We start from the raw sequence: 27,216 nt of genomic DNA on the forward strand, positions 1-27,216 counted from the left end.
CAGAAACAATAGATGACAATGTGACTAACAAGAAAAGAGGAAAATGACGAAAAGAGCAACACCCACAGCATTAAATACGATAGCCACTTACGCTTTTTCCAGAAACGCATCCCTTGACATGTTCTGTGCCAACAAATTTGTTGCCAAACTGAACACTTCATCTGACCATTCCTATAGAGAGAAAATTTGATTAAATGAGGCTTAGTTTAGATGTTTACTTACACAAAGCAAAATATTTTTGAAAATTTTATCGTGAGTAAAAAGAGCCTAATTAAAATCTGAACTTGACTTTTCCAACTACAGCTTCCTTCCTCATCTGTGAGACCTGATTTTCTTATGCTGCAAAAAATGAAGACTGTTATAAATATTTTTTTAAAAAGCAATTTTCTTCCAATATATTAGGAAATAAAAAAGTCACGTGTGTGTCTGACGCAAAGCACATTCAGGTTTGTGGGAGATGCAAAATAAATGCCCCAGAAAAATGCATTTTCTTGTATGTTAGATACCGTTCCGGTTGACACACTAGGGACTAAAAACAGAGTCACTTATCACCATCCTCCTAAAATGAGAAATCGGCTTAGAGCCCTCTGAAAACAGAGAGATTTGACAAGGTGGGATATAGACCACACCATACTAAGTCTCTTGCTCTAAAATCCCCTCTTGTAAGAGTTCTGTTGTGAGAGCCTCCGCATCACCCTCTCCAAGATCATTAAGTAATTCACATAATAAATACAATACCTTATCTGTTATGGTGGATACTTAATTACAAACTGCAAGTACTGATTCTATCTAAGATCTCACCAGCCAACACACTTAAAAAACCCAAACCAGTAGAAATATATAGAAATAAATTTAAATTTTTCTATCATATCAAGAAGAAGACACAACCTGAAACAGAACAGTTTGTCTTCCCCCAACCGTACATCCTTACACTGTGTTCCTATCTCTCACTAATTTACTTTTCTCTTTTGCAACTCTGAAGTAGGGAAAAGATGCTGCTCATGCAAAACTAGATGGTAGGCACTACTCTTCCCTTGGCTCTCCCTCACTTTTTTCTTTTAATTTTCCTGACTTGTTTTTTCATACGTCTATGCATGTTACTGAAGTCCTTCCCTTAGGTCCTCATCTGCTCCTAGGTTTCCACCAGCACCTATCCTTCACTATAATCTGAAGTTAAGACTCTCACAGCTCATCTTGTCACTCTTCTCCTTTGCAGGTGTTTCCTGTAGCTCTTCATTGACAACTTCAGTGCATTTTTCCTTGCTAACTTGGTGCTTATTTACAATCTTTAGTTACAATCCTTTGCAATCACAACTGCAGTTTTGGACTGGCTTTGTTTCACCTCTTCAAAAAAGAAGGTAATGAAAACAAACAAGACTTGGCAAATAATATGATTTTCTTTTTATTTGATAAAGTTTTCTGAGTTTTCTTCAAAACTAAAACTGAATTTCCTTTCATATCAGTCCAAATCCAAAATTCCCAGCACCACACACCCTCCCAGATGCATACTTTTTGGAGGTATTCCTTGATTCTTCTTTTTCTTGGCAAGGGAAATGTGATTTCATTCTGACAAAAACTGGTAATGATCAAAAGTACCATTGACTTCCAATGAAACAAATGTTGCTATGACACTTCAGAGTTTACCAGCTTGTTTTACCCAGAAAGCCTCAGGTTCTCATATGAGTAGATGATCACTGTGAGGTTCAGAAGATAAATTATTTTTCTATCTTTTTAATGTGCTAAGATTTGCTCCTTTAAGTGATCAGATCTTGTCCCTGAAACCGGTCTTGTGCAGTAGCTTTGAATGAGGAAGAGACAAGGTTACCTATACGCCTACTGTCATAAAGCCTTTGATGTCCTTCAGCTACCAGATCTTTAAGCCTATCCCATTGACAATATCACCCCTAAGCAGCTAAGACAACACATCCCTGTGCCTGCTATTTCTGTCAGAGAAACCTTCCTCCCTCAGACAGGGCCTTGCTGTTCTGGAGGGAAACCACTGTTGCTGAGGTAACTCTCCCCTCCACCTCTCATGACAACTTCCATTTTTTCCACTTGCTTTTCCTTCTTAGGTCTGTTTTGAAAAAAATGGGTGTGTGAGAAAAGAACAAAAGAAGCTGGTTTTGTTAGCGACACTATTGCTTTGCTGTGACTCTTGGAATAGAAAGCGTATTAAGTATAGCATTTTTTTTCCTTCTTGGCAACTCATTTTTGCAGGCTCAAAATAGGCTCATCTTGTAATCACTGCCTTGTTTAGGTACTAATAATAGCAGTTAAATCTTCTCCCTGTTACACTAAAGGCTGCAAAGATTAGTGGCAACTTAAAAAAAAAAAAAGAAATTGAAAATACACTGGCTTTTAACACATCTTGACAGACTTTGTTTTGTCCTCACTGATTCTGCTGGGCTTAAAACTGAAGGATTTTGTGGAAAACAGAAGTAGGGCATTTCAGGAGTATCCCATACCCCAGCACTTCCTTCTCTTTGTCCAAGCATTTGTTAACAGGAATGTAGGGAGAACTCGCTTATTATGTGCCTGTCACAGGCATTATTTATATGAACAGTCATGCCATGTTCCTTTGTTAGCTCTTCCTGCCTCTTCAAGTGATCACATCACACTTGCCAAATATTCTAAGGCTAATACTTGCAGGCTGAAGACTTGCCAAATATTCTAAGGCTAATAATTGCAAGCTGAGTTATTCCTAATCATGCAGGTGCCCAGTCAACAAGTCGTAAGTAATATTTGTTCAGTGCCTCTGCTATTTTAGGGTCTTCATTCCAGCCACCACAGAGTCACAGGCAAAAATACAAGATCAGAAAACATGCCAAGGATCCCATCACCTTTCCAGCTGCTGGTCTGAAAACCTCAGCAGACAGGGAAACAACCATCCTGAGCACAGATGCGAAGAAATAAAGGAGATTATTTGGACTGACTTGGATGGGCTTGCATCAAACTGTGAGCCAAGATGACTCTTGCTGCTTTAGCTACCAAATGTCTCTGTTTCCTAGGTTTTACAGTGTGGTACAAAGTAAACCCTATCCTCTAACTCCATGCGTGATGCACTCTGCAGCCGTCTTCACCAGCAACAGCGATTCCAGAAGGCAGCGCTCGGTGAGAGCACTCTGCAGGGTAGAAAGCTGTTATGTGTAGAAAGAAAACAGCCTTCTGTGGAAAGGTTATAACAGCCCCTGAATCACTGTGGTAGCTACAGACTCCTGTACAGATGCAATACAAAAGGAAAATAGAAATCTAGGTATTTTGAAATAGGACTGTATTAATGCCAACAAACTGTTTGTAGACTGGAAGTCTCTGATCCCTTTTGGTCACGGAAGAACTCAGCCTTCTAACATTCAACTCCAAGCAAGTCACATCAATCACGATAAGAGCTCCCTGAACCCAATTTCCTCTTGGCTACATCCTTTTATACTAATACATATTAATATAATTCCTGTGAACTTTACAAACAAATTATTTAACTGTTCAGTGTTTTGGCAGGTAGGGTGTAAGCAGCAGTTCTCTTGGAAATGTGTTGCTCAGTGAAGTAATTTCTCTCCTCTATTGCACACATCAGGACACATCATACGACATTTATCTCAACAGAAGAGATGACATTTTTTTTCATAAGACAAGATAGCACACATTCTTGAGAACTCTTCCTTCAAATCAGAACTGACTACGTGTGAAGGCAGCATTTCTTGCACATTTGTTTTTGGTGGGAGGTTAACAAAGCAAGCTGCTGAAACTCTACACTTTCTGCACCCTTATGGATTTTATTTAAAAAAAATAAATCAAATGCACATGAATTTATATGGTTTATTATACCATTTTATTATACTGATCAAGCTCTTAAATATGCCTAAGAGGCTGGAAAAAAGAAGATGTAAGCTGGAAAGCACAGTATAGCACAACTTGTGAATCATCTTTGACTATACCACTTTGTTATGGAGGAATTCATTACCTCTTAGGGGTGGATCTGATCCAAAGATCATCAAACTGAGAAGAAACAGAATTCCATAGGCTCTGGACAGGTGTCTGTATGGCCAGGACAGACTCGTGTGGTGAAAACAGAGTTGGCATGAGAGGCATGAGAGAGGTAGAGGGAAGAGAGAAAAGATGGGATGTTCACTTTTGAAGTTACTGGATTTCGGACGAGAATGAAATACGGCATTGGAAACACGGAGGTTGACAGGTTGGACTTCATGTTGAGAACAGAGAAAAAGAATATCCACTTAGAATAGGGTTTGAGAATAAACGACGTTCTTTATCCTGGCTTCTGCAGTGCTATGTTTGTGGATACTTATAAATCCTATCCCCAGATACACACGTGCTCTATCAGTGTTGCTTCTCTTCACCACTGAGATAAGTCTAGAAAACTGCCTTTTAGACCATTAACCAATGAATTTCAAGCTGCATTCCTTGAACAAACCAGCTGCTCAGTGCCCTTCAGCTCATCATTAATGTACTTTAAACATTAGTTACTTTCCCCTAGAGAAATCAGTACATCATGACTACTTCACCATTTCTAGCTCAGTTTTTAGTTCACTTAGAACAAGCTGAATAGCCCAAGGCTCATATTTCCGTAATTTTCCCACAACTTGGCCAGTGGATGTGATGAACAGAGTCTCTAGAAGAACAGGAAGCCTTCTGCAGAGGAAGAAAACCCCATGACTGAATAATTTTAACCGCCTTACTAAGACTTTTACAGTTTACTTCGCCTTTCTCTTCCAAGGGAGGACTGATTGATACTTGTCACAAAACCTGAAAAATGTTCATGCATGGGAAAGGTTGGGAGAGTTTTCATTGGCATTTGCTTTCCCTGGAACATAAACAAGAGGATGGGTCAAAATTTCCATGTGTGATACTGAAAACTTCTTCTTATTTCCACACCTTCTCAAAGCTCCCTGAATAGATGATTTGTGCCTGATATGCTTGTATGTAACAACTTTTCTAAGTTATTACAGGGGACCTGAAGATGATAAGGACCACATTTTGTGCTCTGGCGTGTATAAAGTTGGAAGACAAAGGAATATAAATAAAAACATAAAATAAAAAAGGAAGAATTTATAGATGCATTCATCAGTGATCAAACTCTGCTCTCATTGAAATAATAGGCATATTTAATGTGATTTCAAAGCAAGTGCAGCTAATCTGCAATGCTCTGAAAATTGCATCCCCAGGCCACAGTGTCTGACAGATAAAGTATGATTTTATTTGGTTTACTGCATTTCCAAAGACTCAGATTCTTAGTTACTCACACTGTAGGAGTTACTCAGGATTTAGAGCAGCCAAGCTTCCCTAAAACAAGATGTTGTGCACTGTATTTTAAGGTTCCAATACCAGACAGAAAATGGCACTAAAATACCTGTTTCTGCACTGTTTTAGCAAATAGATTAAGGTTCACTCACTGCTGGCTGGAAAGAAAAGTGAAAAAGAAGGACATACGCTTCTAATTTAGGTGATTTTCCCTCTTCTTTTGTAAGGGCTAAAAATTTTTGCTGGTAAAGCTTACCATACCTTTTCTTTTCCCATCATATCCTTAGGTTTTCTTTCCTGAAGAGTTGTTTCAATCACTTTCACTTTTGCAGTACTAAGATTTCTTAACCATGCCCACAGAGCGTAGCTCTGCATTTGCAAGTCTGAGGAGAGCACTCCCCACTTAGCAGTCCATGGATCATAACAAACTCATTTTGTTTCTCTCTATCAACTGACAGCAGAAACTGCTTCTGCCAATTTGACCAATCAATAGTCTAATGAAGATTAGCAGAGGCAGAAACCTGGCTAGCAAAACAACATCCTCCCAGCTTACAGGTTTCATCCTAGATCACCTACTCTGACCATCCTTGTTGCCCGAGAGATGGCAAAATAACTGCTTACTGTTGTTAAATTACAGAACTCTGCAGAGAAACTTTTCAGTGCAATCTAGTGGACTTGAGGATGGAAATCCTATGAAAATGTGTTCTGTGTGTGGTTATCTGCAGGCTGTCATCAGTCTATCTACATGAATGGAAGTGGAAAGAGGAGTAGCTTCTAAATGTCAGTTTGGGATAGATAAATCAAGGAGCTCCCACTTCATTGAACAAAACTGAGTCATACAGAAGGTGGAAGAAGAAAAACATAAACATGCACTAAATTCAGTCATAACTTGCTTGTCACACACTGCTGTATTTTACATGGAGTAGTGGAAAGAAACAAAGGCACTATATAGCTGCATGTTAAAAATACTTCACTACAGTAATTACTTCACAATTCTTATCAGCATACAAAATACAATGCTTAACATTGATCTTTGAACATGAGCAGAAACAGTCATGGAAGTAACATTAGGTGCCTGACTGCTGGCATACTTCAGTATACGAAGTAGAGCAGTAGATCCCCACTAGGCTGATACAGGCCAACCTTAAAAAGCCAGCCATTCACAAACCTTAATCTCACAGGTGATCCATAGTTCTCCTACACTCAGAACAAACATAAAAGGGTGATACCTACTGAAAGCTATCACTATGCATTTACAGAGTCACAGTATACTACTTGTAGCTGAGTAAAAATTTGCATTTACCATTATTTTCACAGTGTTTATTTGGGCTTTACAAGCAGTGTTCTCAAGATAAACACACATATCAGGAACAACTTCACTGAATAAACTCCTTGAAAAAAAATGATTGCACATTTCTTCTTGGGTACTGTGCAGCACACCTTAATAACAGAATTAAGTTTCATTTCACAGAAATCTCCACTTTTATGTCATTTATCCATACCTCGAAACAATAATTGAAAAACATTATTTTTACATGACACAGATGAATTTATACTACCTTTGCTATGTCCTCTTGGAATGCCACCAAGTTCAAGTACGATATATTGACCAGGTCTGGACCATAGACAACAGTTATCATTCGATTTTCCAGTCGACCTCCTAGGTTCCCAGCATCCAACAGTTCACGCAGTTTTGGATCCTGCAGGTAAATACATTACAAAATGGTTTAACTTTGCAAATACTTTTACTAAAAGAGGTGGATGTTTTTGCAAATAATTCAATTTTCAAAACTTGTCTTATTTTGAATAGTTTAAGCATGACACTACATTCTGATCTGGTTAATTACTCATTAGAATATTTAAAGTTATTAAACCAGAATAAAAAGAAAATCACTACTATAAATCCTTCAAAGCCTTGGAGCTCTGTATTGTTACAGGACAGACCCAAAGCTGTTCAGCTGATGGTTGCACATTCCTATTCTCAACTACTTTGCCTCAGAAGATAAGCATATGAAAATTGTTTTGTTTATCAAAACAACACAATCTGTCCAAAGGATACTGGCCTCAGCAAAGAGATTCGCTATGATTTCAATGGATTTTAGATAAAGCTCAAAATGAGAACTTAGTTTTCCCTAAGGAACTGAGAAGACTGGAATTAACTGTCATAAACACTGTGAAATGAGTAAAGTTTAATGGTCACCCCCTCCGCTTTTTAATTCATGTCTGAAATGCCATGTATTATTTAAATTGTCAGATATATTCCATTTATATTTATAAATCTTTTTTAAGGTTTATATCTAATACAGAAATGACTACGCAATGCTTCTGTGAAGGAAAGATACATTCAATGGTATTTATCAGCTAATAATAGCCTGAATCTCAGCTTCATTGGTAGCATAAGCGAGAAAAAAGTTTGGCTTATTTTGCGACTCTTCTAGTTTCTATTAGGCTGCAATATTTCCCAGAAATGCACTCTGTTTCTCTAACTAAGAAAGCTGCTTGGTCCTTGGCCTCAAGATGAAACTGATAAAGGCAAAGGCAGATGAAAAGAGGCCCTGAACAACTGAATTAAGTCCTTTGAATAGGGTCAGTATAATTTGAAAGCTCAGGTTTCCTAAAAGGCAAAACCTTTTGGGCTAGTATAAATCCAAAAAAATGGCTACCAAACAGTATCACTATGGGATGACAAATCTTGTCTAGAGATCAAATGATTTCAAAACTGATGCAAATACATACTGCAGTTTATATTTCATTCTCACATGAACCTTTCCCTCCCCTGCTGTCTGCATATGTTTAGGGTTTACAGTACTTCTTAATGTTTAATATCTTTTGAATAAGAATCTAAATCTCCTCTGACTAATACAAATTAAATCTAGTGTAAGCAAGCTGATAAGCTTAAGACGATGAAAAGGACTGTTCTTCATGGATCTTGCACAAAATCCTGAATAAACGAGACCTCAGTCTAAAGGGTATCTCCTGATTGGTATCACTTCTGCGTGTAGGCAATAGTTATGCATATGTTAACAAGATGCTTCACAAGGTTTGGGAGAACACTGAAATATGCTATATCAACTCTAAAGAAAATACAAGTCTGTCTATTATAAAATGCTAAGCCTCATTAAATACTGGGTATGATGGCAAGTGTGGCAGGAGAACAGACAGAAAAATCCTATTTGAGGGCTCTATAAAGAAGGAATATGATTGTGCTCTGAGACGAAGATGATTTAATGGGTAAACAAGTTAATGACATTCTTTCATATAAGAGAAAACCAGACAAAGGATATAAAAATAGCTGTGTTCCAAGGATGAGGATCTGAAGAAGAAAGGCATAGAAATTCTATAAATTACATCCAGGAGAAAAGCTTGAGAAACATCCTGAAGATGGAAAGGAAGTGATGGTATGTGAGTAGATGGGCTATTTTCTCTTTTATTTACAGGCTGAATGTTACCAAACTTTGTTTAATTTCTCTGGGACATGAGAACTCATCTGCTTTCTACCCTACCATTTCAAACCCCAAATCAGACTGACAAATACTTCCACTAAAGGGCCTGTCTAGAAGAACATCATTCTTTCTGAACTCAGACTGAACAGGATTGTCTATCTGGTTTTATTCTTTTTCACATATTTGTCATTCTTTTCTTCCTTTCCCTGGCTGAACCTCTTGCTCACAGTTTCACTCTTGGTGATGAATTGCAATCATATCAGCAAAAAAAAGAAAGAAGATAACCTTTTTCCTTCGTATTCATAGTCAAGTACAGGATGTCTCTATGATGGATCATACTCTATTTAGTCTAAGATACGCATTAGCCATGCATCACAGAATAAAAAAGAAACATATTTGAAATGGGATGTTTTTCTGAAGCATATTCATCAAAAGAGAAGTTGTCTGGGACTGGCTCAGTAAGGTTTTCAGAAGTGCAGAGTAAGTGGCCAACCGGACAACGTGAGTGTGAATTTGGTCCTTCAAATCACAGGATTTTTCTCCAGGTTTTAAAGGCAAGAAATTAGACAGACCATCCTCTTTGGGTTGCTGGGTTTGGATGAATAAAAAGCTGAATTCTTCTGTTCTGTTAAAAACTTGTTAAACAAAATGCAAAGCACACAGTCACTTACAGCAAGCTATTACGTGGCTGCCATTCAGCACCTATTAGTAAAGGGCATTTACTGCATATCCTGGGATACCTCAGCATAACCTGCAATGCGCTCCACAGACTTAAAATTGATATTTTAGTGTTATATACACATATGTGAGTTTAGTGAAAGAGGATAATTCTGATACTAATTCTGATAATTCTGATATTAAAAAGGGCTGAGGCCCTTTTTGACCCCTGTGATGGGTGTATTTGCCCTTTTAAAAATGGCAATTGCATTTCCATTTATCAGTGACAACTTCGCCCTTAGCTGATGATCTAGGCAGTTTCTTTGGTCCTTAGATATGAAGCTCGCAAATTTAGGTACCAAAGCACCCCATCAGCTCTTCAAAATCTTCAAGAGCAGCTCTGCTCCCTTATTACCACACTTAGCTGCAACCACTACCGCAGATGAACAAAATACCCTTTATTAAAATCTTGAAGACTACTGAAGCTCTATGAATCAGAGCCCTTTTTAAAATGTCAGCAAGTTTTCCGGTGGAGACGATAGGAAAGCACACAGGGAAAAAAAACAAGCAGAAAGACCAATTTTAGCTTATTTTATGTAAATCAGATTAATTTTATTTTGATAATTCCATTTTGGAGAACGAGACTGAAAGTCTGCTGCTGTTTGGAGCTGCATTTGATATACTGGTTCACAAGTGGACAGATTGGGTTTTGGTTTAAGCTCTCTGCTAGACTGGGGCCTTATTATGAACATACTGAGCTCTTTGAGAGACATTCAAAAGAATTATACCTATTGAATATTGATTATAGAAATTTTTTAAACGGGAGCTACTGAAGCTCTATCAGGTTAGGGAACACATCCATGCGATGCTTGAGAAATAGCAGCCTATTGACAGTGCCCATGTAACTCATCAAAGTTCCCTTTGTAGCACAATGATTTATTAAGTCAGCTTTGATGTTTTCTGGCAAAGCAGCGTCCATTTGTCTCTTTCATTCAAAAGGTCTAGATGCCAGCTTGCTTCTTCCCTTCCACTGAAGTCTAGCAGGAGCTTCAGCTCAAGGACTAGAGCTGCCTGAAGACTTGCTCAGAAACCAGGTCAGGAAAGACAGAGTTTCTTTTGGGACACCTCTGTGGTTAAAGGGCTGGCAGATTCCTGGAGACAGATGTGAACAGTGAGCTGGCAAACACAGAGGAGGTGACCAGGATGACACTGGTAGGACAAACAGCTTCAGAATCCATGAAAAGTAACATTAACCATTACAAACTGAGGCAAGAGTTGGCCAGAGACTATCTGCACAATTGGTAAAAAGCTCTCCCTAGTTGGTTCTGCTGTTTTGACAAAACTATCACAGAAAATATACCTTTAATCAACCTGAAACAAAATCAGAAGATAGAAAAAATTAACCAGAAACATGAAAAAAAAAAAAGAAAAGCTTATGGAAGTCCTACAACATTCATGAACAAGCGCTGAATAATGATTTTCAGTTAGAAACCAAGATTCTGTAGACAGACAGCTAAAAATAGGTTTCAACCAGACTTCCAAAACTTTCTCGTGCCGTATTTTTCTTTTGGTGGAAATCATAAAACTAGTGTAAACTAAAAAAGACCATTCTGCCAAATTAATAACAACCTCTGTGAAAAATGCCTTTGGCTGTGGTTGGTGTTACTGAAATACAGCTCTTCAAACGCAAATTCCAATTAACACGTGCTCTGCACATTACAGTAAATGCCTTATTATCTTGTAACAGTATTCCCATCTCCTTAAAGTTTCCTGAAAACCTAAAACACACCACTCGTCTACAAAAATTCTCTGTTTTTTTTCTAAATACATTGCCATACACAGATATAAAAGGCTGCCATGTAGCAAATCTGAAACACTGATTTAAAGTCATCAAGGAGCAGCAGGTCAGCCAAGGTTTCACCTTAGATATAAGGCACCACCTTTTGTTATGAATGCTTCTCAAAGCTGCAGCACCATTTCTGAAAGCATCTCTCTCTGATCCCAGACCTACACGAAAAAGTAAAAGAATCTGTCTGATGCTAAAGATTTTCCTTGGGGTTTAATAGTTACAGACAATCTGATGGCCAAACTGTGTGATTATCAAAATACTCATTCAGCATTTGTGGATTGCTAGAACAGTTGTGCAATTAAACAACAGGGAATTTTTTGGTGTTTGAAGACAGTAATCCACAATGCAAAAAATCTAAAGGAGTCATTATACAGTACACTACACATATAGATCTCATAGATTGTGGACTCTTATTATCTATACAATATTCACTCCTGTGCATGCGGAATGCCATATGCTCTCTGACCCCAAATGGGTGCCAACTGAAGTAATTTTCTCATGCAACTCATACAGTAAAACATTGGCTTTAGATATCAATTAAACACCTGAGTCCTACTGATGCTATAGGTATGAAAGCCTCCAAAGAGTACATGTTTAAAGAAAAAACAACCCCAAATATCCCCCCTCCCCCCAGCAAGCCCCATACACAAACTCAGTGTTTATCAGCTATTTTCATGATTTATGTCAATCTGACTTGCAATTCCCAAATGCTTTCTGTTTCTGGTACTAAAAATATGCCATACTCTCATTTTAAAAAGCTGCATTTAAACAAGCAACAATTTCTTTCAGTAAAGCAGGGCTGAACAGAACTGAACACTGTATTGTAGATTTTTGAACTGGATTACAAAGCTGGAGAGGTACTTAAGAATTCCCTAGCCTCCATATTATAGTTGCAAATTGCTCTAGTTGTGTACTGATAAATTCAAGATTGGAGAGGTTTCAAAAACTAGCAACAGAATTTCATCTTATTCCATGCTCATCAGAATAAGATTTCCAAACATTTGAAATGACATTTACATTTTTCTAGCTCTTTATGCACCTCAGGAGAGGGAAGATAGAGGGAAAGAAGCATAAGTAGCTACATATGCAAGGAATTTCCCAGGAAAGCACTCTCATTTGTGCTTAAATTAAACAACAAACCTTGATAAAATAGGACCTTACATTGTGACTCTGTCAAAGGCAAAAATCCCACAGAGTTTCTTCAAAACTCCCACAGAATTTCTTCAAATAGAACAAAGTCTTATCTTCAGGAATGCCTTACCACACAGTGTTTATCAACAAAACTGTATACACAAAAATAAATAAATAAAACATACACATGTGTGTGTATATATATATAACAAATATATGTGTACATACATACATAAATAAATAAATACATACTGTAGATTTCATATATTTGACTCAGATTTCAAAATATCAGATCTTAACACTTTAACCACCAAGTAAGTTTCTGCAGTAGGCAGTATAAGTAAGAAGTGCTAAGCTTCTCTCAAGATCAGGACACTTACCCCTGTGGCTAGCTAAGGATTTCGACAGACTTCCCAAGCCACGACTCTGCTGAACTGATCCAACTGAAATCTGCAGTGCAAGCTGCCCTGTACAGAAGACCTAATAAGGGTAGGTATTGCTTTCCAATACCCTGTTCAAGGTATTTTGCACCATCTGTGCTAGCTAAAGCACATGGTTACTGTCTGCAAGACTTCTTGGATCCATAATGACACTTAAGAGTTGCTTATGTTCGTCTCTATAGGTTAAGTGTCTCTCTTGTCCAGTCACTCCCACCTGCACCTATAGCCAAGCCAGAATCATAGAATCATAGAATAACCAGGTTGGAAGAGACCCACCAGATCATCGAGTCCAACCATTCCTATCAAACACTAAACCATGCCCTTTAGCACCTCGTCCACCCGTGCCTTAAACACCTCCAGGGAAGGTGAATCAACCACCTCCCTGGGCAGCCTGTTCCAGTGCCCAATGACCCTTTCTGTGAAAATATTTTTCCTTATGTCCAGCCTAAACCTCCCCTGGCGGAGCTTGAGGCCATTCCCTCTTGTCCTGTCCTGTCACTTGGGAGAAGAGGCCAGCACCCTCCTCTCTACAACCTCCTTTCAGGTAGTTGTAGAGAGCAATGAGGTCTCCCCTCAGCCTCCTCTTCTCCAGGCTAAACAACCCCAGCTCTCTCAGCCGTTCCTCATACGGCCTGTTCTCCAGCCCCCTCACCAGCTTTGTTGCTCTTCTCTGGACTCGCTCCAGAGCCTCAACATCCTTCTTATGGTGAGGGGCCCAGAACTGAACACAGGATTCAAGGAGCGGTCTCACCAGTGCCGAGTACAGAGGGAGAATACAGAAGAGTACAGAAGGGAGACACCTCCCTCAGCAGGCACTCCCCCACCTGTGTCAGAGAGGACGGACAGTCTGTTCTCTGCCTACTGAGTACAGGATGTCGGTCCAAGCTGCTTACAGGAGAAGTCTAACTTCTTGAGGCAAGACAACCCCATAGCAAGTGTTACACTCCAAACCGCTCTGTGCAAAGGGACCATTATTCTGCATTGCCTCTTAAGCACCTGTGAACTGCTGCAGTGTAACACTGTGACCCTCAGAAACAGAACACCCTGGCTCACTGGGTTAAATTTACTGTTAACAAACCTGATACCAATTTCAAAACTGGTTCAAATACCTTTTCTGTCACATATCACCTAGCAACAGTGCAGGACTAGGAACTTCCCATTAAGTGCAGTGACAGACTCATCTCTCAAGGAAACATATCTTTCTTCTCTCTCTCCTTCCTTTGCTGAGACCAAAGTTGAAACTATCAATAGTTTATCTTTCAGTAATCCCTTTGATTAAAGAGAATGTCCATACATGGGAATCACACCTACAAAACTCAATGACAGTATTTCGTCTGCCACCCTTAATGACAATCATGTGAAATGAATATACTCCAATTACCACATCAAAGATACTCAAAACATTGTTCTCCAAACTCTCTTCCATTATTACACAGAATTCACAGGAAGTTTGATATTTAAATACACTCAGTATCAACAAGCCATTTTTACCAAAATAATTATCATTAAACCAGAAATACATTTAGTCCAAAAATAGATAAAAACTGCACTATGTTTTTTCATACAAATATGTCTTCATACATCTTAGAAAAGTGTATCAGATCAATATATGATCAAAATATTTGCAAATACTTCCTTCTGTGAAATTTGTTCTCGTTTCTAGGTTTTTAGAATGGATTCCAAATTTTGCATATCACCATAGCGACCTATGCACAGAAATAGAACCAATATCTTGTTTAACCCCCCAAGACTTCAAGATACCATTGTTGTGCACAGTACGTCAGCGTATACAAAACCAAAGGATGTTCCTTAAAAAATACCTCTCAAGAACCTAAACTGGTCTTAAGCTGACTATCTGTTCAGTTAATACAGGGGAACATTTATAGAGTATAACACAGTACTGGAGTCAGAAATGCTTTAGACAAAGAGTCAGTCCTTTAAGGAGGAGATCAGAGACAGCCACTGCTTCTTGGTACCTGCAGTGATACTGAATGCCTCAGATACAACTGAAAAACAAGGACTATTCTTCCCATAGAAATAATCAGGGATGAAAGGATGCCACAAATCAAATATCAAACAGTCAATCCTGATTAACTCTGTGAAACACTTATTCCAGAACAACAGTTGCTTTTCCCAAAATAGCTTAATCCAATTCCATGCTTGAAGTGAGAACATCAATACACCCAGTTTACTAGGAAGAGGTTATGAAAAATAATAAAGCTGCTTCTTTTTCTAGGATGTAAAACTTTTGAGGAAGAGAGAAAGAATATACTTTTCTTCTGTACAGAAACAGGAAGAAAGCAAACCTATACCTGTACAAATGATACTTAACTTAGGAGAGGTCTGTGTCATATATATTACCCAATATAACTCTAATTCTGAGTTCTGAAAATGTGTGATGAATTCAGAGATTTCAGGTTGACTCTCTACAATAACCACAGTGTGAGACATTGAGACATTGGGTATTTAAAACCACAAAGTATTATTTTGCTAATACTTATGGACAGCCAAAAAAACCATTGAATGTCGCGTCAGCAACTAGATCAAGGGGACAGAAAGCATCCTTAGCAATTTCGCAGCCCACCCCAAGCCAAGGGAACAGCTGATGCACTGGAGTACAAGGCTGACAGGCCCCTTCCAACCTATAATTTTCTACATCACCATTACTTCTGTACCAGATGTGACCGTTTATATTACAAAAACTTATCGGAGACACCATTATGCACTTACTGAGAGATACTCAGCACCAGCCTTGTGAAAGATGGATTTTCTTCTTGGAGTACAAAATCAGGTTGGTTCCTGGATGAAAGGAAGGATGTAGCCAGTATTCTGGTGAAAACAGGATTTTGTATAAAATGTGAAGAGAAATCCTTGTAAGTTCTAAGGAAAAGCCTGGAGACAAAAATAGGGCCACCCCATTCCTCTTTTTCTGACCTTTCTCATAGTTCAAGTGATCCAAACGCAGCTTCCCTGGCTCTCTCATGCTCTCATGACCGAACAGTAAGCAAATACTCAGCCTGCATATTTGCTTAGTTCTCCTTCTAAACAGCTATATTTCTCAGCATTTATTTTAGGTTCATGGTATTTTAAGTTTTAAGTTGGTTGCAAGACTGTGTTCTAAGAAAACCCAAGTGATAGAATAAACTTCTTAAGTAAAATCAGACCAAATGTGGTATTTTCAATTCTTTCGGATGTGGTTGTGATTAACATGAAAGTATTTTATATCTCACAGTTTACATCTTAATTTAAATGACAATTTAAAAAAGGTAAACTACCTAGAAGCTGCAATCATGCATAATCTTCCTCTAGATGTTTTCTAACTCATGAACGCTTTTATCATTTCTTATTAGCTGCAGATGGTTCATATTTTAAAAAATCAAATTTAAGCACGTATATTTCCTTCCCTTGCTTTGTCTTTTTCAAAATGCTTTGAGATTTTCTGCAATATAATTTTAAAGGAAGAGACGAAGAGATATTAGAGGGAAGAAACTTCTTTCATTTTCACATTACTTTTGTTAACTCATTTTCTCTGGTCTGTATGAGGCTATTGGAACTATAAAAAGTCTTAGAATGAAATAATTTCTACAGCAAGTCACATAGCACATAAGGGCAGGAACAGCTGGAACAACAGCATAATTTTCACTTATCTATAAATCTCATACACATTGTTCTTCCAATTCTGAATTGCTGCACAGAGTTATTTTAACAGGGTTACTTCAGAGGTTGAGGTATAATCAGCTATTCATTTATACATAGTTTGCAAAAATCTAAGGTGCTTGGAATGAACTGAATGGGAGGTATTACATGAATACCCACTATGCTTCTGGGAGAGCTCCATAAGGGCTGGAGTACGATCACTTGCATTTTAATGCTTTTTTTTAAGCTAAGTGGAAGTACATACATCTAAACTGTCTGTAATGCTGAATGCAACAATTACCCACCTCATATAAAAATAACAGATGAAACACAGAAAGCTATAATTGAAAACATCTGACTAATGAGCTGTTTATTATTGCAATATTTCAGACACACTCAACAGGAGGAAAAAAGAGATATCCTGCTTGGGTACACTAACATTATTTTGTTCTGTCTTACCTGTTTAAGATATGTTTTGCTATATTTTTTTTCAATTATGAAGTCATGTGGAATGCTTAGCAGTAAAGGTTTCAATTTACCTGATTTTAATCATTGCAAACACTCACTATTCCTATTACCCTTAAGTATTTAATTCTAGGAAACTAATTTGCAATACAGCGAAGAAAAATAAACCATTTAGATGATGCAGCAACAGCCATTTTTTCATTCTTGGATTGCACCAGAAAATCTGAAAATCAGATGGCAAGCTTACAACAGACTCTTATTTAACCACTGGCTGCCAAGGACACGTTCTTGTGCACTGTCACTTGTCACAAAATTTTCACTACCTCTTATTACATATCAGTAACAATAATGCAGAAGTACAAATGTATTTACACGTGTGGCATTTGAAAATTCAGTGCAAAATTAGCACAGCATGAACTTATTTCCTGCAGATCTTAAAAGAGTTGTCCCGGCTCATGGTGACTGTCCAGCTCAATTGGGATTGAAGTCAGGATCATACAGCAGATACCAATGCTTTGAGTGGTAAAGTTAAGAGAGGGGAAGTAAATGTGTTATTAAAACAAATTATTTAAGACTGCTTTTCAAAAGTTGTTGGCTTCAATTTATTCCAGAGAGGATGATGTTCTACAAGTACATTTTAAATTTTTGTATAAATCTCTAACAGAAAAAAAATTAGAAATAGATTCCTGGTTTAGAAGACAACATGAGTATTGAAAAAAAGAAGTGCAATCTACAAGTAGTATGAGTAAGAACTACAAATATGGGTTGGGTTTTTTTTGGCTGAGGAGAGAGAGAAAACAATGAATAAACGTAGAAACTGAATTTGGGTGGTTGTATGACAGATTAATTTTACTACCTGTGAAAGTACAGGAAACACGTTCAGTCACTGCTAGGAGAAGAACATCCAAACACTAATGTCTTTGGCAAGCAACTGCAGAGAGAGGGAATTCTTCAAGGGATGCCATGGATATTATTTTAAGCATTTGGTTTTGTACGCTATGGTTTTGAGAAATAATCAATGAAGGGGATATAAAATACGGTAGCTGGATCAATTACAGATCAGACTCCAAGAAGAACATACTATATCAGGTTGGAAAACAGTCCTGAATGGAAATCCTGAGTACTATATACTTGTGAGCAGCCAAACAATGTGAAAATAGCAAGATAAGGATGATGGAAAATCAGTGGAAGAAGAAAATGACGAAAATGGTAACAAAGGAAAACAGACTATGTGGCATGAGGCCCACATGAAGAAAAATCCAGATGTAGACATTTGGTGTAGTTAGAAGATGCAGCCATTTTGTGCATTTGAATTGTTTACATATGTTATAGAACCAAAATACACTCATAAATACATGTGTTTGCCCATACATCTGCAGATATGGAGTCTTAAAACAACCACAGTTAAAAACAGTGTCAGCAGTAACATCCAGCTTGGCCCTTTAAGCTTCTCCATTTCTATTAATTTTTCTTACGTTTCACAGGAAAAACAACAGGAGCAACAATTGCTATTCTTTAAAAAGCAGACAATACTCAGTGAACACATCTTCAGTTAAAAACAACTGCACCCTTGATATCCATTGACAGCTCTTTCCCATAGTAATATTAAAATAATTAAACAGCACTATAGGAAAGTGTGAGGTGCCAAAGGATATTTGCCACCTCAAAATTTTGCATGATTTTATGAACTCTGAAACCCTCTATCTAAGTACAAATACCAGCTGATGCACTGAAATGAAGACAGAACTTGAATTCTGCATTAACTCAGATCCTTAGCAACTTTCCTCAATTCAAAGAGGTTTACTTGGATTTACAGCAGTTGAGAAAGGTTAAAAATTGGCAGTGGAAATTTAACAGTTATTGATTATTTTTAAACATGCCTTGTACAAATCATGGCAGCTTGCAAAAAATTCGATTTCTTACATTTAGAAGGTGGATCAGCAGTTCTCATCCTAATATCACTTGCTAAGTGCCAGAGAGACTTCTAGTTATCCAAGAATTTAATGAACTACATCCAACAATTTAAGGCTGTTTCATTTAGATAAGGGGCTTTCCAACTTAGAGGATAAAACAGCCTTCAAAGCAGTGGAAAATAAAACATATTTCAGTGTGTATAAACCACGCAAGAGTTAGTTAATTCTAAAAATCACATTTTAGCTGGGGGAAGTTGACTAAAGAGGCTTGGCACACAAGCTGCACACCAGAAGAGCACACAGGAGGCTGGAAAGTTCTGCAAAAACTCCAGGCCACACTTCGTGTTCCCCTCTTTGCTGTGCTTCCCCAAGGACCCTCAGTGGAGTATTTGACTGAGCAAAACTATACACTTCAGCGTGTGACCAAAATATTTCTGAAGGGTTATAAAGTCCAATGCTTTTAGAAAAGGGAATTAAAAATATTTCATGCACATACGATTAGGGCACTGTGGGGACACTTTATCCAGTTGGATTCTTTCCAACACATCCTTGGAAAAACAAATAGTTACAATTCACACAATTTGGAAAGGATTATTCTGAAAATATGAGAATATCCTATATGTCACAGAAGACATAAGCAGAAGGCAAATAGTCTTTCCGATATGATAAAACAGTGAGGTGTAATATAAAATCAGACCACAGTCGCTCACGGCATGAATGCTAGTCTGTAGACAATTTAACATGAATTTAAATACAGTAAATCACGTAAGATGTGTTTCTGAAACACTGTTCTGTCTTTCCAGCTAAGGTGGGGAACCACAGTATTCTCAGTGCAAAGCCAATTTCAAGCATTATCAACTGCCAGCAAGGAGCAGGAGACAGGAAGATTGGCTGAAAGTACAGCAGTTGTAGGAAGCTTGATGAAGACAGGGTTTAGGCTAAAGCTGAAAGGATTTAAGGGTTTTGAATCAGACAGTCAGGGAACGGGATGCACAGTTAAATCGCTGATGCTGTAATCTGCTAAAACTGGTTATACAGAAACACACACAACTCCTTCTCTGTGCCACAGGTTGTAGGATCAAGCAAAGACAACTTGTCCCTGACCTCCAACATTAATCGTAATTTGGCTCTACCACACTACTTATGTTTTACAGCACACATTATTATAATGCATTAATATCTTGCATTTCTTGAGTTCTTATTTTTTGCCTCCTTTTTTCCCTCTATCCTCTAGCAGGAAACAACAAAACAAACACAAAATCTGCACATCTTTCGTGATAAAAGAAGCCAAAAATACTGAATTTCAGTATCTTCATTTCCTCCCTTGCTAAGCTGAGACCTTTTTTCCCCCTTTTACTTCTCTTAAGTCTACTGAATTTCAGTTTTCTTATATTCCTATGAACAGGTCTTGCCTCACTGAAAGCATTAGCATAGCAGAAGTATTTTTTCTTTAAATCATTTTTAGAAAGTGAAATAAATGTATGCTTCATACTTACACATCTAAATACACTCTGAAGTGAGGAAACATATAACCTCATTGCATTAATAGGACTAGAGTTAAGGCGTTCCCTTTCTTCCATGATTACATAGCTGAGGATGCTATTTTAAAAAGCCAGGAGAACCCAGCCGAATACTGGCTTACAGCAGGAATAGATCTTGCAATAGAAAATGGCACAATGCCTTTTATGTATTTAATATGCCCCGGAATTTAAAAGCATGAAGATACAGCTGTCTACTAATTTTGTCAGCATGGTAGTGCTTCCCACTGACCACATCTGAGGCCTTCCCTTGTTGTGCAAGGAGTTTGGGAGGGGTGCTGTAGCTTAGCCATCCTCCGTCAAGCACCGGGGTGTCATGTCATACGTGTGTGTGTGTGTGTGTATAAATATATATTTCTTTATTGCCTCCTCTGCTAGCACAGCCTTTCCTTCTACAGTGGTCACTGTTTTCTCCTCTCTGGTGGTGGAGGCACTACTGTATTACTTTTCTTTCCAGCTTTCAATGTATAATGTCACCAAAGACAACTGCATGCTCCTAGTATGAGGCAGAAATAACACATCTTAGGTCTGCTAAACATTTAAGTAACCTTGGAAGATTTATGAAGGTGACAATCTCAATTCTGTGGAGACGTATGCAACTGCTGAACGTGTTGTGTATAGAAAACAAGGGAGTGAACGCTCTGCTGGTGTGAAATAATGGCACCTGTTTGCCTCAGGTCAGGGCTTCTCATCACTTCAATATTGAATTGCACACTTGGCCTGCTCCTCTCTAGCCTTATTACTGTACATAAATAGCTCCTGAGAGCTAACACAGTTCACTACATTGCAAGTCTCTGCAATGTGTATGCCACATACAATACTATTATCCTGTTGTTTTACACCATATAAGAAAAAGCTTGATGTTCTGGTACTTACTTCGTAACTCCAAAATGTCTATAGAAGCTTTCTGTGATTTTCTATTACATTTAACTTTCCAAGCGAGACTCATTATAGAAAGCTGAATCTCAATAATACATTAAAAAACTCTTCAAAGTCTGTGAAATCAGATCTTTACAGTAGCCTTATTAACCAGGTTTCCTGGAACAACAGCAACTCCCAACCACCAACATGAGCAAAATGGTTGACTTATCTCAGGAACAAAACAGATAAAGCCCCTACAGAAAAAATTCTTGTGTGTAATGAATCGGTATTATAAATAGAGAGATCAATAGTGCCTGGAGTCAGTCTGAAAGCTTAAATTAATGCCTTCCCAAACCAGCAGTAATACAAGTCAATATGGCATGTGTTGGCCCCTACCTGAGACTATAAAGTAGGCACAAGTGATCTAGGGTCCTTTTTTCCTCATTTTCCGTATTTCCCATACTATTTAGGTACTTAAATAGGTTAGGGGGTTATTTTATTTGTTTGGCTGTTCATTTGGAAAAACGACCAAAATGCACGTCTTTGGCAATCTGGAATATTTGACGATATTGTATTATTTAAATTAAATAAATATATATACAGACACATACCTTTTATATATTTATGTAATATAATTTATATTGACACCACAAACTGTTCTGGATCTTAATACCCTGTACTGGTGCTTGCGTCTGTGACTGCTTGAAAGGGGCTACTCACAGTGCAAGCATGAATGACAACAGTTAGGAAATTCTCAGTAAATTCTTAAATGTCTCCTTTTATTTTGTTTTTAATCCTGTCTCATAACTAAACTACAAGAGGAAGGGAACAACAATAGGTTTGAAAGAGGGCTACATGTCAACATTGGGAAACACACTATCCGGGCAGGAAAAGAATTACAGCTTTACACCTTCCCTTGGAAAAACACCGTATCCAATAAAACAAACGTTGAATGGAAGTATGTTTGAGCAAAGTTCTGGGCAGAACTCCCAGAAGAAATTTATTTTTGGCTTATCAAGTTTCTAGTCTGTGTTTTTTACATCAGGCTGCTGAATAGGTGTAAATCTCTTGAACGGTATGAAACTCACTATAGAGACAGACACTTTTAGATCATGGTGGATGTCATCTACCCAGATATCTGACCTACTGAGTCCCTTAATGGCAATTCAAATGAGCTACTGAAGCACTTTGCCCAAAATCAGAATCCTACTAATGTTTCAGATGTATTTAAAAAATATTCTACTTCATTCCAGGAAGTTAAAAGCTTACATGAAAGAAAAAAAAACAAACAACAACAAAACCACAGCCAAACAGAAACACCCTCCAACCTACTACCACTGCTATTCTCAGTATTAAAATGTAAGCATGGAGAAAATCAATTTATAATGGAGAAAATTTAACCACAGAATGTTGGGATGTGTGACACAAATAAACTCACTGCCACCCCAAACCAAGTTTTTCTATAGCCTTCGATTTTGCTGGAACCTATATCAACCCCATCTTAACATCACAGATTTAGTTTCTTGAGGTTTCTCATCATTTAGCACAATCAGACAGGTTACAGACTAATCTCATAAAGCTTTTCTCTACCAGCCCTAAATAAAATGGAATTTACGCATTCTTCATTTTTGGAAACTTGATCTTTATTTTTTAGATGCAATGCCTGGCTTGTCATTCTCTAAAAACAAGTGTAGTACAGAAGGTCTGATTCGGCTGTCTAAAGAGCAATTGCATGCAATACCAACATCACTCCTCCCAGCAACTGTGGGATCAACTCCCTGTATAATCCACAAAGCCAATGTGTTGCCTCACAGGATGGTCTAAAAGAATAGAGAGTGACACACAGAAAAAATATTAGGTAACAATTAGTAGTATGTTGAAATAAATAAGAAAACGTTTGATTTTTTTCTTTAACACTCACCTTTCCTTTAAAAAAAACCACACTTTCAAATGGCAAGTCTGCAGCTGACATTTTTGAGAAGAGGATTAGGTCAGTTTTCTGCCTGACTTTGCTGCTGCCATCTTGCAAGCCATTTGAATTTTGGTTCACTTCACCCATCTGCACAACAGATGAAATGACATCCTCGCCTTCTGTCAAGTGTCCTGGGATCTACACAGCTGGAAAACACTTTCTAAGCGCTTCATTCATTTGGTGCCTTCCAATGAAAAACTCCATTCTTGACAGATCTAAAGTGCATAACACCTACTAATACCTTGTTCCATCTTCCTGACTGTGCCTCTTCTCAAGCTTTCTTTTAATTTTTGTAGGTTTTGGGGTTTGGATCTTACTCAGCCTATATAAAGTTTGGGTTAATAAATCAATCTGCATAATTTTTCTTAGAAGTCAAGGAAAATCATGGCCCAGTTCTCGGCTGTTAGCCACGCTTGCTCTGTAAGACTGTGAAAGGAATACTCATAACCTACACCAGGCACCTATTCCCAGAGAGGTTACCAGAGTGATGGGTCTCCTACATTTGTCACTTAGTGTTGTATGAGAATACCTGATGCCCTGAGCTCCCCAGGCCGGACATCCTGCTGGCATCAGGATGCTTGGTTCAGATCAAACCCTCGTGGTTTCATACATGGTGGCTCTGCTCATTTTTTCAGCAACCTATAAATGTAACAGCAACTTTGCACTCCAGTGAAAGGAATTAAATAGATAGATAAGGAAAACATGGAACACAACATTTGCTTTTTTTACTGCACTCAGTACGACCTCTGCAAATACGCAAGCCAGTGCCTTTGAGATGACAAAGCTGCTCCAGAAAAATGCCCACTGTCTTCATGGAATCACAGAATGAAGAGCCTTTTCCTAATATTGAATCAAAACCTCCCCTGGCACGTCTTCCTGCCATTCCCTTGAGTCCTATCATTGGTCACCAGAGAGAAGAGAACAGCGCCTACTCCTCCTTCCCTTGTGAGGAAGCAGTAAACTGCTATGAGGTCCCCCCTCAGACTCCTCCAGGCTGAACAGACAAAGTGACTTCAGCTGCTCCCCATGCAACTTCCCCTCTAGACCCTTCACCAGCTTTGTGGTCTCCTCTGGACACTCTCCAGTATCTTGAGATCCTTTTTATACTGCAGTGCCCAAAACTGCACAGAGCACTCGAAGGTGGGGCTGCACCAGTGCAGAGTAGACCAATCACCTCCCTTGATCGACCCAGCTGGCAACGCCGTGCTTGATGCACCCCAAGACCTGCTTGGCCCTCTGGGCTGCCAGGGCTCACCGTTGGCTCACATTCAACTTGCTGTCAACCAGAACCCCCACATCCCTTTCCTCAGGGCTGCTCTCCAGCCTCTCACTCCCTGGTCTGTATGCAAAATCCCGCACTTGCCCTTGTTAAACTTCATGTGATTGGTGATTGCCAAGCTCTCCAATTTGTCTAGATCCCCCTGAAAGGCCTCTTTACCCTCGTGAGTGTCATCAGCGAACTTGGTTAGTAAACCTTTCAGTGCCGCATCCAGGTCATTTTTGAAGATATTAAAGACTACTGGTCCTAAGACAGATCCCTGCAGGATTCTGCTAATGACTGCTCACTAGCCCGATGTAATCCCATTCACTAAGACCCTTTAAGCCCAATCCACCAGCCAACTGTTCACCCACTGCATTATGTGCTCATCCAGCTGTATGCTGAACATTTTGTTTAGGAGGATACTGTGAGAGACAGTATCAAAGGCCTTGCCGAAATCCAGAAAGATTACATCAACTGGTTTCCCCTTGCTTTCATGAACTAGGAAGAGAAACTAATGAACTGATCTCAGCTCATTTTGTGAAAAGGAGAAAATTCAAATCTAACACCTTAAAAAATAAGGAAAAGACAAAGACTTTCGTAGACGCATTGATGTGAGTTTTCTGCTGCTCCTCTTGAAAGCTCCTCGAAGATCCTTTCCACAAAATGATGCAGGCTTACGTTTCAAAGGAAAATAAATGTCTATCCAAACCCAAATTCATATTTTTTAAAAGCTCAGAGCAACTCAACACGTTTTTTCCCTTCAGATCAAGTGTCAGCAGCAGTTGAGCAAATACCTGACGGTAGCATAGTTTATTAGATCAACTGTCAGGTAAATTCTCTTCTTCCTTTAAAAAACCCCAGTCACACACAAAAAGGGGAAAAAAGGGAAAGCAATGTAGGAATTACTTTTTCTAAGCAGATTTCTATGAAGCTTGCTTTAAAAAGCTCCCAAATACTACATTAACGCCATTAATGAAAGCACTATGCAAGCAGACTTAAAAGACGCTGAACACAACATACAAATATAGCCTAGGGACTGGCTGACCACCTGTGCCGTCAGTAGCCCACACCGTGAACCAAATCAATCTACCTTCCGGTTCATTTTGCTGTGTCTAGACAGAAGTGGTATAAAACACTTACAAGGTAATGCAGCAAAATTACAGAATAAAATATGAATTTAAAGCTTTGCTCAAAAAGCAGCTCAAATATTAGTATAGTGGGTGGCTTAAGTATCAGCAGACCTTCAGCATGCACTGAAGAACAGCCCTAGGGTTCACTTTGTCCTCCAGACTCCCAGGCAATTGGGGCAGAGGAGCTGCTGGAGCCCAGCACAGCTACCCCACTGCCTATAGGTCCTGTCTGCTTTCAAAGTAAGGATATGCTTTTAAATTTCACCTTGTAACTATAGGGAACATAGCTGTGGGGTGCTCAGTCATCCTGCAAAACAGACACGGCTTTAAGACACCAATTCTAGTGACATCCAGGTGTGGTATGTGCAAACAAGGTAGCAAACGGGATGAGCTGTGTTCAGGACTTCAGTTTAGCAACTAATGGACTTTGAGAATAAAAGAGCATTTGGGATGAAGTGCACTGGTAGTCTTGGAGAAATGAAGCTGTGCCATGGGGAACAAACTGTATTAAATCTTGCTTTCGTGAATAATCCCATTGATTTTAACATGAAAGCCTGAATGAGTTAGTCCTACATTCACATGACAACAAAGAAAAGCAGATGGCCAGAGAATACAGGAAAAGTTAGGTAGGTGTGAGCTGCTTTAATGTGATGATCTTAGACAGAATAAAATAGTCATGGGGTGATGTCTTTGCACTGACGCAAGCATAATTAGGCAATATTGAATTAAGCCAAGAAGCAGCAATCTCCTTCCTCATCTTGCTTTAATGGTGCCGATTTCTCATGTGATCTTTAGTGGGAGCTTTGCTGAAGAGAAGAATCAGTCCCGAAAAACGCTATAGTATTTTGAGTTACAGGCTATCCCTAAATTTCTGGTCTAGCTCCTGTTGATGGTGGGAGCTGTGCACAACCCCTTGTGGTATAACTAGACTGACCAGATTAGCACAACACTGAAGCAGATGCTTAAGTGAAGCAACTGAGCAGTCCCATTAAAATCAGCGTGCCACATATTCAAAAGTAAGATGCCCAGAAAATTCACTTTGGGTTGATTTTCCTTTTTTTAAAGGACTTTAATTATATTTATATTTACTGCAAGACATCTTTACATTTCCAGTGTGGGTTCAATAAGCTTCCATACAAAGAAAAACAGGGTTTTTTTCTTGTTTTGATGTACCTGTTTCTGAAATGTTTCTTTTTCAATGGTGAGACATTTTACAATGGGCTTATGAAATAAGAAATGATATTTAGGGAAAGGCATACATCTTTGCAAAAGCTCCAATGTAGGAGTTGAAAATAAACCCTTAAAATCTTTGAAGAATTATATTGCTCAGGTACAAAATACTGAGAAAAGTGATTATTTTTCAGGCAGCAGAAGAAATGAGTAAGTGGCTTTGATATTTATAAGACAATGTCACCTCCTTTTGCCTTTTCAAGCCTTATTTTAAATAGTCACATTTGAAAGTAGCAAGAAGCCTCTCTGTGTTTTAAGACACAAAGTATTTCAGAGGAGAATCAGAAAGAGGTTTTTGTTAAGTCACGTGCTGTCTGGGAAGAAAGCAGTGGAAAAGGTTTTAGGAAAGATGGCTCACATGCCCAAGACGTTTTTTCCAATTAAGACATTTTTCAAGTATATTTTTTAATATACTTTTACCCTGACTCAGAAAAATG

The 27,216-nt window shown here is 38.5% G+C and overlaps 1 protein-coding gene across 2 annotated transcripts in view; it reads right to left on the reverse strand.

Annotated features, from left to right (window-relative positions):
- PLCB1 (phospholipase C beta 1) overlaps positions 1-27,216 on the reverse strand; it is a 411,722-nt gene that overhangs the window by 158,153 nt on the left and 226,353 nt on the right. For both annotated transcript variants that reach the window (XM_069850172.1, XM_069850173.1), the window contains exons 4-5: positions 6,813-6,953; positions 92-171 (exon numbers count right to left, since the gene is read on the reverse strand). In XM_069850172.1, the coding sequence (XP_069706273.1) occupies positions 92-171; positions 6,813-6,953 (221 nt within the window). The remainder of the gene's footprint in view (positions 1-91; positions 172-6,812; positions 6,954-27,216) is intronic.

Source organism: Phaenicophaeus curvirostris, chromosome 2 (assembly GCF_032191515.1).
Source record: "Phaenicophaeus curvirostris isolate KB17595 chromosome 2, BPBGC_Pcur_1.0, whole genome shotgun sequence".
Classification (NCBI taxonomy): domain Eukaryota; kingdom Metazoa; phylum Chordata; class Aves; order Cuculiformes; family Cuculidae; genus Phaenicophaeus; species Phaenicophaeus curvirostris.